The sequence below is a fragment of the Anneissia japonica genome, unplaced genomic scaffold (genome assembly GCF_011630105.1).
Source record: "Anneissia japonica isolate Jap-2015-1 unplaced genomic scaffold, ASM1163010v1 scaffold287593_len981703_cov172, whole genome shotgun sequence".
Taxonomy (NCBI): Eukaryota; Metazoa; Echinodermata; class Crinoidea; order Comatulida; family Comatulidae; genus Anneissia; species Anneissia japonica.
The window spans coordinates 434408-447425 of NW_022726550.1; the positions used below are offsets into that span (position 1 = coordinate 434408).

General features: G+C 36.2%; 1 protein-coding gene across 1 annotated transcript in view; it reads right to left on the minus strand.

Annotated features, from left to right (window-relative positions):
- LOC117113256 (acid-sensing ion channel 1-like) overlaps positions 1-11338 on the minus strand; it is a 16857-nt gene extending 5519 nt beyond the window's left edge. Inside the window, exons 1-8 of the mRNA XM_033256554.1 lie at positions 11175-11338; positions 9995-10207; positions 8625-8737; positions 7009-7190; positions 6289-6448; positions 5669-5725; positions 4721-4892; positions 1122-1616 (exon numbers count right to left, since the gene is read on the minus strand). Of these exons, the coding sequence (XP_033112445.1) occupies positions 1122-1616; positions 4721-4892; positions 5669-5725; positions 6289-6448; positions 7009-7190; positions 8625-8737; positions 9995-10207; positions 11175-11182 (1400 nt within the window). The 5' untranslated portion in view covers positions 11183-11338. The remainder of the gene's footprint in view (positions 1-1121; positions 1617-4720; positions 4893-5668; positions 5726-6288; positions 6449-7008; positions 7191-8624; positions 8738-9994; positions 10208-11174) is intronic.
- Positions 11339-13018: the final 1680 nt, after the last annotated feature.

A 13018-nucleotide genomic window follows, 5' to 3' on the forward strand; every position in this document is an offset into this window, starting at 1 on the left:
TATGTATATATATATATATATATATATATATCATAGTATGCTGCGTAGCACTAAGTATATATAATTTTACTAAGTATAATATATATATATATATATATATAATTATTATTATTATTATTAAATAATTTAACTGCCTTGAATTATTTTAGTTACTGGGAATCAAGTGCCATTCAAATGTAAGATGATGAATAGCTCTTTAATAATATTAATGCAATTAAGTTAGCACTATAATATAAATATAACGTTTAATTATCCTTTATTATTGATATATAAATATGATATATACATATATATGTATATATAGGCCTATATACTGTTTTTGTTTGTATTGTATCAAATTCGATAATATTATATTTTTCTTTGTTGAAATATGTTTGAAAAGAATATACTAGAATCATAAACCGAGTATTACAAATATCATTTTATCTGTATTCACCTATAATAATAATAAATAATCGTTATAAAGTAAATCATTTCATGTACATTGCAAATTCAGATATGCATTGTATGTTCTTGAAACATATCGAGGCTTTTTTTTTTCGGTTTAACCTGGTTGTTCTGTGTTGACTGTTTTGATGTGCTACATCATATTTTATTCTCTGTTGAAATTTATCGATTATTCAAATAAATTCAAATTTAATCAAATCAAATCATAAATATCATGGGTATATACAATGGAAACAGCATATTGGAAGGGATCAATAACGTACAGTCATCTAATGAATTCTTAGAACTGTTCGAGATGGAAGTTAAATCTTAGATGAGCAACAGGCCTGATGGTAACGGGCCGGGTGGAAGCGGACAAGGTGTCAAAGGGCCTAGACCCCAATTATACATATGCCTATGTCTGTCTCTTATACACATCTAGATGATAATAGTGGTGATGCTATAATGTGTATTTAGACCGTTGAACAAGAGGCCACTGCAGACAACAGAAGATCTTTTTTCACACTCACAGATATATTTAAGGTTCAATATATAGGCCTTTATACATTCCTAGAAAAAATACATTACAATACATTACTAGATAAAAACATTTCGGGCAAATAGGCCTAATTTAAAGTTATGAATATTCATAACATACCATAAGTAAACAATACTGTGACAGAATGTGATCTCACCTCATATATTCTGTTGTTAATTCCGTGATACCAACAATGTTTTCAATGCTAAGGGCGGCTTCTTTACTCAGAACGCTCACGTTACCGTAAATACTGTCGAAAAGGTTATCGTAAAATGTGTTAAAGTATTTATCAGTGCCAGACTCATTGGTAAAGTCAGTATTGGAGACCATATCCATGACTTCATCTTGTACGGCTTTACTATCGCACATTACGTGTGTACGTGCGCGTTTCTTTACGTCATGATAGAATTCTGCGTCATTATAGAATTCGGAGTTGATACTCATCGAGCTGTTCTTGCTATAAAGTACTTTGAACATGTTGTCCGTAATTTTCTTTTCAACGAAAGTAAACACATCAAGAGTAATTTTCCGCAAATATTTAAGTAATTTATTTTCATTTAGTTGGAAGCCTCGGAAGGTAGCGTTCAAAAATGAAGGTGTTACGGCGACGATGAATTCCTGTTTTCGTTTCGAATTAGTAAATGTGATCTGCCTGAGGAAAACGAGGTATAGAGGTAATTAAAAATATACGTTAGTAATAAATTACAATATCCGGCAGGAAAAGAAGTCCTAATTAATTATTTTACCATTATTTGTATCTGCATTTTGTTGTTCTGACATGTTTTCATTGTTTAGTGCATTGATAGTACCGCACTGTAATTATACGGGTTCCGCGGGCCCGTTGCCACAAGGCCCTTTGCCACCCGGCCAGTTGCCACCTAGGCAAGTTGCCACCCGGCTTTTTACCACAAGACCCGTTGCTACCCGGCACTTTGGCACCCTAGGCCCGTTGCCACCTAGGCAAAGTAAGTACACACACACACATACACCCACATATTATTATTTCTAAATACATACTTTTAAATACATCATGTACGAATACGCTAATTAGGACTACTAAAGGCATATTTTATAACTGCAACGAATTGTCTTTGTTTAAATTAACATCAAAGAAATCAATCCATTCATTTCATCCTTCAGTGCAGATTTTGTGGCAATGGGCTTATGGGTTGCGAGGGACCGGGTGGCAAAGGCCTGGTTTGAACGGACCTAGGTGGCAAAAGGCCGGGTGGCAAAAGGCCGGATGGCAACAGGCCTGATGGTAACGGGCCGGGTGGAAGCGGACAAGGTGTCAAAGGGCCTAGACCCCAATTATACATATGCCTATGTTGTGGTATGGAAATTTAATAATCTCTATAAGTCTCTATTATTAGGCCTAGGAGTAAATATTTAATAGTTAGTTATAAGGTAAGCAAATATACATGACCTGAAGACAGACTTGATATTTGGCGATAAGAACATACTATAATAGATGGAGATAACTAAACACAGAATGGCAAACTCAAGGAAGAAGAAAGCCAGGCCAAGAGGGAGATGGAGCTTGAGGCTGTGGGAAAGGCAAGGGGACAGTCAGTGGCTTAAAGCCGGGGCCGGGGCCCTGCGGCTTTCTGAGACTGGTGACCCTCTTTTTGGATCCCGGTCGGCTCCAGTGCAAGATATAATTGCTGGGCCTTCTGATTTGAAGCGTCAATCAAGGCCTTCAGGCCTATGACTTGGGGACCGCAAACGTCCACAGATTGTATACGAAAAATATATTTCACTAAGTGCTTCTTTTTTAAATTTATTTACTAAGCTACATCACTGCACACGCAACGAGCAAAGGTAACAGAAAAACAATACAGAAAATGCAGCGAAAGGGAATAGATGAACAGGTTTGAAGCGCCTCTACATCCCCCTTGCACATTAATGGTTACAACATACTACATAAAAAGGTATAAAAAAGAGATATACATTGAACATTATAAAATATATATTTTTATATTATTGCACAGAAAATCATTTAATTATCATTAATTTAATTAAACTAATACATACAATAACTTTAAACATAGAAATATTTACCACCACCCCACCCCCCCAACCTTCCCTCGTACTATGGTGATCCTATTTTAAGTCATCAAACTTGGCCACCCAATTTCAATTCATTAATTTTTCCATGAATATTCTGCTATTAAAAATATTTAATATAGTAACCAATAAGAGAGATGGAATTGTTATGAAGAGTTGACTGTACTGTAAAGTAAAATCAGACCATCAGCCAAATGCAATAGTTTTATTTATTACTTTATTATTATTATTATTATTATTATTATTATTATTATTATTTAATAATCATGTTTCATGTTCAAAACCAAGCTTCTGTGATAACACATTTATTGAAAATCCACTGTAGGTCACCAATACATAAATTGTGCAACAAACTTATTTTCTATAGAGTGGAATACAACATTCTATAGAAAATATTGAAATTATATAGAATACGTAAACTCTATAAAACATTTCTATACAATTTTTTTGCCTCTATAGAGTTACATAGACCTCTATATAAAGTTCTATAGAATTCTATAGAGCTCTATAGAACTTATTTGTATGGGCACCAATTCGATTCTTGGATTTTAGATGTGATCGTTTTTTAATCAAGACAAAATAAATGATATGATATCAGTGGCGGATCCAGGAAGGTGGAACAGGGAAGGCCTTTCACAGATGGATGGTTTATACAACCGGTGTTGGGGGCTAAGGTAGAAAAATTTGTTATTATGGCACCTCTTAGATAGCTGACAATGACACTTACAAAATGTGAATATAATTTTCTTTTTATCTTCCCCTTTTATCCGTCTCTGGATAACATGATAGGCCTATATGGCCAGTCGTTGTCAGAAACACATTATGATGTTATGTATCAACAGAGATCTTTTGGGTCAGGATGTTAGATCGAGGACCCAATCGGTAGTAGCAACTTTGGGGTTCCTAGTAGTTGGAAGCCTTGGGGACAGTTTCACGAAGCGCATAGGTGTTACGCCACTGGGGACAGTGGCATGGAAAAGACAAATGACAGTGACAAGACAGATGTGGATTTGGCAGACAGACGTGATTTGGGATACACATTTTTTTTTATTAAGACCAGTAAAATTTTGCCAGGGCTCAGTGTTCTTATTTTTTTTTTGGCCGATTTCAGGCTCAAAATGTTCTTATTTTGTTCTTATTTTACACACTTTTCAAACATAGATAAATATTATTGTACAGCAGTATACACTGTACTGGAATGTAGGTAAAAAGTGGCCCTGGAAAAAATGGCCACAGAAAAAAAAGGCCTTGGAAAAATTGTCCCATAAAATAGGCCCCATAAATGACAGGTAGATACACCTATACTGTACTGTATTATAGAGGGTATTATATAGACACACCTACTACACATAAGGCACAGTTATAATTTTTTTGGTTCTTCTAGTTTTTTTAAATACAAATCTCATTTGGCATTATACTTCAGTCTCAATTTGTTCTTAATTTTTAAGCAATTTCAGCCTCAGTGTTCCTATAAAATGTGTTCTTAAAAAAAAAAAAATTTAAAAAAATGTGTAACTAGTCTATCTTTGTCCAGTAGTGGGACGTTACAGGCTGAGAATGAGAATGAAAATGAGAATGAGAATGACATACTGTAGGACATAGTCACATAGATACACTTAAATCAATGTTTCGTAGGCATATTAATAATATTACTGTACATTACGTTTAAATGTTAACCTAATGTTTTACCGTATTTTCCAACCGAGTGATTTTCCAAAGTAGTCCAGTCTGTTTGTAACGTATAGAGTGTTTGCGACGCTTAAAGATGGAAAATTGCTAAAAGACAGCGTTTTATGAAAGTGTACTGCTTCGCATGGCTCTGGACAATTACAAATTTTGTGCTTTTCTCTAGAAAAAGTGTCTGGAATTAAATAGAAAAACATATATTATATACAATATTCAGTTGCGTTTAGCCATATTTCTTATAAACATTTTCAACAACTGTAATGATGTTTATGTATTATTGCAAGTAAATTATATACCCTTTTCGGAAGTCGCCTAGTCGTGAATTACGGTAATCTAGCTTGTAATAAATCACTGATTTACTACATTTAATTATAGATAAATTTTAATTTGGCTTTAAAAGCGATAGTGTCTAACGTTTCTTCAAAAGTTGACATTAGGGAGCTTTTGATAGCACGACAACGGTGGGACGTAGAACGTAATGACGTCACTAAAAGTCATCTGCGCATGCGAGAACGTTAAGGTCACCTCGTCAAGTAGATTCTGGAACGCAATTTGGCCAAATCTTACGTATGCAGAGAACGTAGGACGCCGGTTAGGACGGTCACGCGTGAGTGATTCCGTTCTAGCGTTGCACGAATCGAAAGCTCCTTTATGGCAGAATATCACGCCGTAATTCTCAGATGAATAAAGGTTACCGTGCTCAAAATGACCAGCTTCTTACTCCTTCAAGATCCATAAAGTAACTTGCTAAAATGTCAAATAGCCTCCAGTGCGGCCCTAATATTAACTCTCCATTCCCTATGACTTATGCTATAATAGTACAGACCTCAAAAGCCCTAGGCCTCATAACAGACTTTATTTATAAAGCATCATTCCATCCTGAAAGTTGCAAATGTACTTGCTGTTATGTGTGAAGGAAATAACAAATGATATATATATAGGCCTAATCACCTTTATGTCCGCTGTAACATTCCTTGTATTGGATTGCTGAGCAGAATGGTATTGAGCCTGAAAGACGTAAATATATGAACATGTACAATATGTCACAATATAAATAGTTATATACATATTATTACAATACAGAAATATAATAAATCTGATGTTACAATTTTGGATTTTGAACACCTATATAACAAAAGCTAAATTTCATGATGTGCAGGGACGAATCCGTCAACTCCAAGCTACAGGATAATTGTTAACTGAACTCCAGTAAAACTTAATATACTCAAATTAATTCTACTGTAAATTAGTATTAGCCTTCTGCCAATGTCAATAGCGTGATTGATGGAAGTGTGACAAAAGTATTAGCTTTGAATATACAGCGCAAGTGTGTAGATCACTCTTTGTAGCATAATATTGAATCATCAACAGCATGAACCTAATCTATATAATATTTATATCTGCAGTGAACAAATCAAAAAAGAAAAGTTATACCAATTTTTGTTGTATTTTACTTGATTTATTAATAGGTTTCTTGACCAATTTAATAAATGGATTTTTAATTGATGCTGTGTGAGTGACAGTGCTAGGATTAGAATACATAATAAAGAACTTTTACCAAACAATCTTACCATTGGTTGCAAAGAAAACACAACAGTTGCATAATTCCATAATATAGTTGGTTTCACAAGTCTGCAGGCATTCTGACCTGGTGTAGTGTTTGTCAGCAGGGGTTGTGGCGTCATACATTATCGGTACGCAGTCGCTGTACGGTGCTGGCATTGAAATGATCTAAATCTCAGCAAACATAAATAAAGTGAACATTATTATCTATAAAGGCTCTGTGTGATATGATAAAGATAAACTCTAAAACCGTCTTGCGGTAATGCTGTAAATATATATAAAAATTTTTTAAACGAGAAAGACAGAACTTTTCAGAGATGAACATCAAGGAACAGGCACACCTAACTATCTAGTGGGCCATGTGAAGTAACGATATTATTTCATATATTTTGTGGTTTTATTTTTCGTAGAATTGGCACTCTGTTGCATATAAATGCAGATTAATGAAATCACTAATTTATTCCAGAATAACAGTACTGTATTCTCGATTACAGGTCTTACCCGGCAATCTTTACTTCACACGTTCGTATATCATTTATAATGTACGAGCACTTAAAGTTGTAATTAATTTTTATACAAAAAATAATCAAATTATAAACAATGAACGTTTTAATTAATTGCAGCAGCATATCGAGCTGTTAACAAGCGATGATTTACTTTGTTTTCAGTTTTAACAGAAAATCTCCAGAATTAAAACGTGAATAAAATAATAATTAGGATAAACTCACATGGCGTCTCTTTATTCCTATTGATGTGCTCATTCCCACTGCGACATCGAGACCCTCAGATGTGACGTCAATGACATGCTCATGATCGGTAATCGATACCCTGAACCCGACTTTCTCTCTTGGTGCTGCAACGTATTGCAGATGCTCGGCGTCTAAAATTAGGCTCAATCCATTTAACGGACCTATGAAAGTATAAACAACACTTTCTGGTATTATTGCTCTTCTTTATTTCATGTTGTACAGTTTATATTCTATAATGTTTCTTACTTATGTTGCACATCAGAATGGTGTATAGTAGGCGATGGCGTGGCGCCTTGTACAGAAAGTGTATTATTAGGGAGTTTTTGAGTTTGTAGGACAAGGTAACGCTAAATTACTCGCTCGTCCATGACTGTCCAACGTTCTCTGCACAACGCGACGTATAATTATTTGGACCAAACTGCGTCCAGGAATTTTCGAATGCGCAGATGACGTCTTGGTTTGGTTTCCATTCAATCGCTACAAGCTATCGCCGATGGATTTCGGTGATGCTGATTGATCTGTCGAATCGGGGGGAGCCTTCCCGATTGCGTCGGGGACCCGGTTTCCATAGAATCCCCCCCCCCCTACCTATCAGTCGCCGACAGTTGCCGGGAAGGTTGAACCTGGTACAACTTTTCCGATTGCGTTGCAGACGAATCGTCGAGGTGCCCTTCCAATCGCGTCGGGGCAGCTAGCAATGCAACCTGATTCGTCTAAAGTTGAACTAGGTTCAACATTCCCGACAACTGTCGGCGACTGTTGCCGATAGGGACTCTAAGGAAACAAGTTTACGCAGTACAACGATTGTATTCAAAACACTATAATAGCGACAGTGCATTGATGGAAACCAAGCTTAAGAGAGCCTTCCCCCGACTGCGTAGGGGACATCTATGCAGACAAAGATTGCACTGAAAACACTGTAGCGACAGTGTGGCGATTGTATGTAAACCAAACTTGAAGCCTGGTTTCCTTAAAATTGCTACCATGTCTTGCTTAATTCAACCGACCAATCAGCATCACCGAAAGGTGTCGGCGATAGCGTGTAGCGATTGTATGGAAACCAAACTTAAAGGGTAAAGGTAGGAAATAACCTATGATTTGCAGCTCTAAAGGCTGAATTGCGCACAGGATGCGTAGACGAACTTATTCAACAACGTTCTTCTCCCCTCAGCGTCACATCATGTCGAATCAGCTGCCAAGTGGCGCACATTCATCTGTCCACAATGACAGGGGCTGAACATACCAGTACACGGGGTAATCCCCTACTATTCTCGAAGGATGTACTGGGTTCGTTAAAGTGTACATGAGGCAGTTGTGTGCAGTTGTGTACACTCGGGCTTCTCCGAGAAGACTTGTTCCACCACTAGAGCCATGCGAGCGTTCTGTTTGAACCAGCGTCGATATTATAACTGTATGTTGCGGTGCCCTTTACTCAGTCATTCTACTCTCCTCAGAGACGTCATTACGTTCTGTCTTCATGCAATCGAAAGCTTCCTATTATTATATGATGACCACAACAGCACATTGGAGAATATAGATAACAGAAGAGTAAAACATGCACATGTAACAATGTAGTTTTGTTTGGTTTGATTTACCTGGACTAGTAACATTCAGTGGACGCATTCCCTTGAATTTGTAGCAAAGACCATAATTTGTAAGGGTTTCCTGAAAATGCTCTGGACCGCACTCAATCCCATTGAACATACACCTACGATATGGATGTTAAAAAACCAAAGTACGTACAACAATTATGCAATTAGGTATTATCTTATATGGCCAGAGATGTGCTGTGTTTCTCAAGTGCAGTGTCTTTTAGAAGTACGTTTTTTGAAGCATCATGCAAGTGGTTTGTACTCACTCCATCATGGGTAAGAAAAAGTTTGCAATCTGTCTCTTATACACATCTAGATGTGTATAAGAGACAGGTTTATATGATATTGCGGCAATCAAGCCAGCTTGTGCATTTATGCATAAACAAACAAGGTTAAAGTTGAAAACAACTGCGCAGTGGTATTTAAACTGCCAATATTACGCCATTCTATATGACCCTTTCAGACAGAAAAGCGCAAGATTACCGTAATATTGCGGTAACAAAAGCGCTGTGTGAAAGGGTATAGACCGGTTATTATGCCGGCATGCTTACTGCAATATTGTGGCAATGTCTATCTGAAAGGGGCTAAAGTGTGAAAGGAATGTCAAATTTAAAAAGTATGTTGTTTTTAGTGGTTTTATCAGCAATATACATCGGACCACTTAACTTTTGGAGGACCACTTTTAAATTTTTCGCAGACCACACACGGACCTAGATGTGTATAAGAGACAGGAACAAAAGCCAATGACTCCGCAAACTGATTTGTCTCATTAAATGGTGATAATGTATTAGATATTATTTTTTAATAACAAACCAGGCAGAATAGTACCGTATATAAGTGTAACAATATGCAGTGGCAGATTCAGGGGCGTGGGGAGGAAACCGGTCCGGTCCCCCTTAATTTTTTTTTTAATGGAGGTATAAAGAAAATTGTATTCAAATTTTAAGTCTAGTGCAATTTCTGGCTATCTTGAGGTGCCATGATCACATATATGGGGCTGAGGTGGTAAAGATCCTCACTTTGTGAAAGGACCTCCCCGGGCCCACTCTATTTGAATTTCTGTATCCGCCACTAAATTATATCCAATATTAATAGATTTATCGGTTGTATCATTATTATTATTCTATTATGTATAAGCGTAATACTATACTCATGCAATGCCCTGCAGACAATTGCATTTGCTAAGAAAGATCCATTATTGAAATAGTGGTCAGAATAACACATGCAATGTAAATATTAATATACTATAGTTGCTTAAATATGATAAATGTGCCACGTGATTTTTATTTTTATAAGGAGTATAAAAAAATATATTTAGGCCCAGTTACGGTACATTAATTTCAATATTTTTAAAAGACGAAATGATAACATACGATATAATCATGTCCTCTATGCTGTGCCCATTCGATGACACAAACCCTCTCATATCAGTTCCACCAGGGTAGAGCCCATCTTTCAGGTGATGTGTGATATTGTTAGGATTGAGATTTGTTAATCCTTTATCAGGGAACAGCTCGCGGATGTACTTTAAACCTTTCGTGAAGAAATTAGCTGTGCCGTTGAACGTGGAAACAACTCGATCAAACCTGAAATCAATGCTTAAAGTTGTATACAGTGATTCTGCAGCTAGATAAATAGTCACTATATTATTTATTCATGAAAATTCAACATAATGATGATGATGATAATAATAATAATAATAATAATAATAATAATACAATGACAACAACAATATAAAAATAAAACAAATAACAATATTATTATTACTATAATAAGTTGCATCCTCCTCATCATAATCATCAAACAGTTATCATCACTATCATCATCATTATCATCCAAGTAATGATCATCATCGCCATTTAGAGGCTTTCGATTGCACGAAGACGGTAGAACGTAGAACGTAATGACGTCACAAAAATTCATCTGCGCATGCGAGAACGTTGGGGGGGGGAGGATGAGGGGGGGGGGGGGGGGGGCTAGCTCGCAAAATAAGGTGATTTGAGGTGATTTTAACTACTTGAGCGTGATTGTTTTTGCTCGGACATTTTTAATGTGGGGGGGGGGGTGGCGACTTTGAGCGTGATTGTTTTTGCTCGGACATTTTTAATGGGGTTGGAGACTGAGGGAGGCGAGCTAGATTAGACAGCGTGTCTACACATGCACTTACTTGAACATATTGTTGTTGCATATAGTAACCTGTTCAAAAGCCCACATGTGCACTTACTTAAACATATTGTTGTTGCATATAGTAACCTGTGGAAAAGCCAAAATAGTCGTTGTTTCGTGGTCGAGTTCAGTGTAAGTTGAATACGTCCGATATTCAGAAATTGAATGATAGAGCTCCTGGGCTAGGCATATAAGTGATACTGTTAAAATGATAATCCAGAAGATTCTGAAATAAGATTAATAACAAGTAAAGCTCTGTCTAGAATAAATTTCTTTAACAAAAATCTGTTGTATACCCATCATCATTATATATGTGCCTCTATATCATTATGGCCATGAAGTGTTGTCATTATAACCATATTTTCAAAAGCCCACACGTGCACTTACTTAAACATATTGTTGTTGCATATAGTAACCTGTGGAAAAGCCAAAATAGTCGTTGTTTCGTGGTCGAGTTCAGTGTAAGTTGAATACGTCCGATATTCAGAAATTGAATGATAGAGCTCCTGGGCTAGGCATATAAGTGATACTGTTAAAATGATAATCCAGAAGATTCTGAAATAAGATTAATAACAAGTAAAGCTCTGTCTAGAATAAATTTCTTTAACAAAAATCTGTTGTATACCCATCATCATTATATATGTGCCTCTATATCATTATGGCCATGAAGTGTTGTCATTATAACCATATTTAGGCATATCAAACAAATTTTAATAATCTGGACTTAAAGACAATGTGTTTTTCCACTTTGCTGACAGTACCACTTAAGACACCCTACAACACAATATACCAAGCCACTGACTGCGTCGTAAAACGGTCGTATGACCGTTATAAGACGAATCAAACTCCGCTCCATGAAACGCGCGACCGTGGCATTCAAAACAGATTGTCAAAAAAAAATTTCGCATTAAAAGGCTTCAAATTTGTTAAAAAGTTTAATTGTTTTTATTTTGTGATTCATGCTTTGTTTGGTATTTTAATACTAGACTATTTGTAAAGGATTTTTTGGTTATATAAGCTTAACATAGAAATACATAAAAAGTTAAAAATTAAAAGTGTATACTAAAAACAATACAAACTAACACACACCCAGAATTAAGCATGAAGAATGGGAGATTAAAAGGATTTTGTTAAATCAATAATTGTATTCATATTATTATTATAGGAGTGATGTTTTTCCTACCTGACGTGCCATCGTACCGAATACTCAGTACCGTACGTCCCCAAATACTTGCGAAAAAAAAGTCGCAAGTGATTCGGGCAGGAAACGAACCCACGACCTCCAGATAACTAGCCTGGCGCCATAACCTCCAGACTACCGAGCTTGCGCTTAGTGACTAGAGTTATACGATCCCCAAGTAGCAGCGGGTACTGCAAATACCATTTCCAGGACCATATTTTTTTTGCAAGCATTGGGAGACGTACCGAGTAGGCCTATTCGGTACGATAACACGTGAGGTAGAGCAAAATATCACTCTTATAATATTTTCCTGACACAAACTCACTTCGAAATGAAATAATATTATTATAACTTTAAGCAATTCTTTGCACTGTCAGAGATTCCAACGAGTTACACAATTATGGCTATTTATATCAGCATTCAAACGTTTTCTGTATGTATTAATAAATATAAAAGATGCTAAGGAAACGTTCCTACTGAAGTCATCCTTAATCCTACCAATGAGAGTATTTATTTTTATTTATTTTATTTTAGCATTTATATATCGCTCTATACTGGAGTCTCACAGCGCTTCGCTATGGTTGGATACAGAATCTATCATACACGACGTGCAGCCTCCCCTCCACTCCCTATTTCTATTTGCGTGTAATCAGCCCAGCCACGAATTTCATTCATTCGCCTCTTGCCAGGGTACCCATTTATACTGGGTCAAGGTAGGCAAATGCAGATACAGTGTCTTGCCCAATGACAAAAGCAGTGTGACGATCACCAGTCTCGAACCCCCGACCTTCTGACTCCAACGCCTTATTTTAAACGACATATTGTTATTTTCTTCGCAATTATGAATTATGACAATAAAATACTCTAGAGTTCGAGCTATAAACAATTAGTTGTGACAGTAAATCAATTTGATTAGATAATATATGCAGCAAACCTAAGATTATATATATAATTATATATATATATATATATAAGTTAAATCAATCTGCATACAACGTTGTTTCGTCCTTTAAGGACTCATCAGTGCAGCTCAGATAAATTTAACTTATAT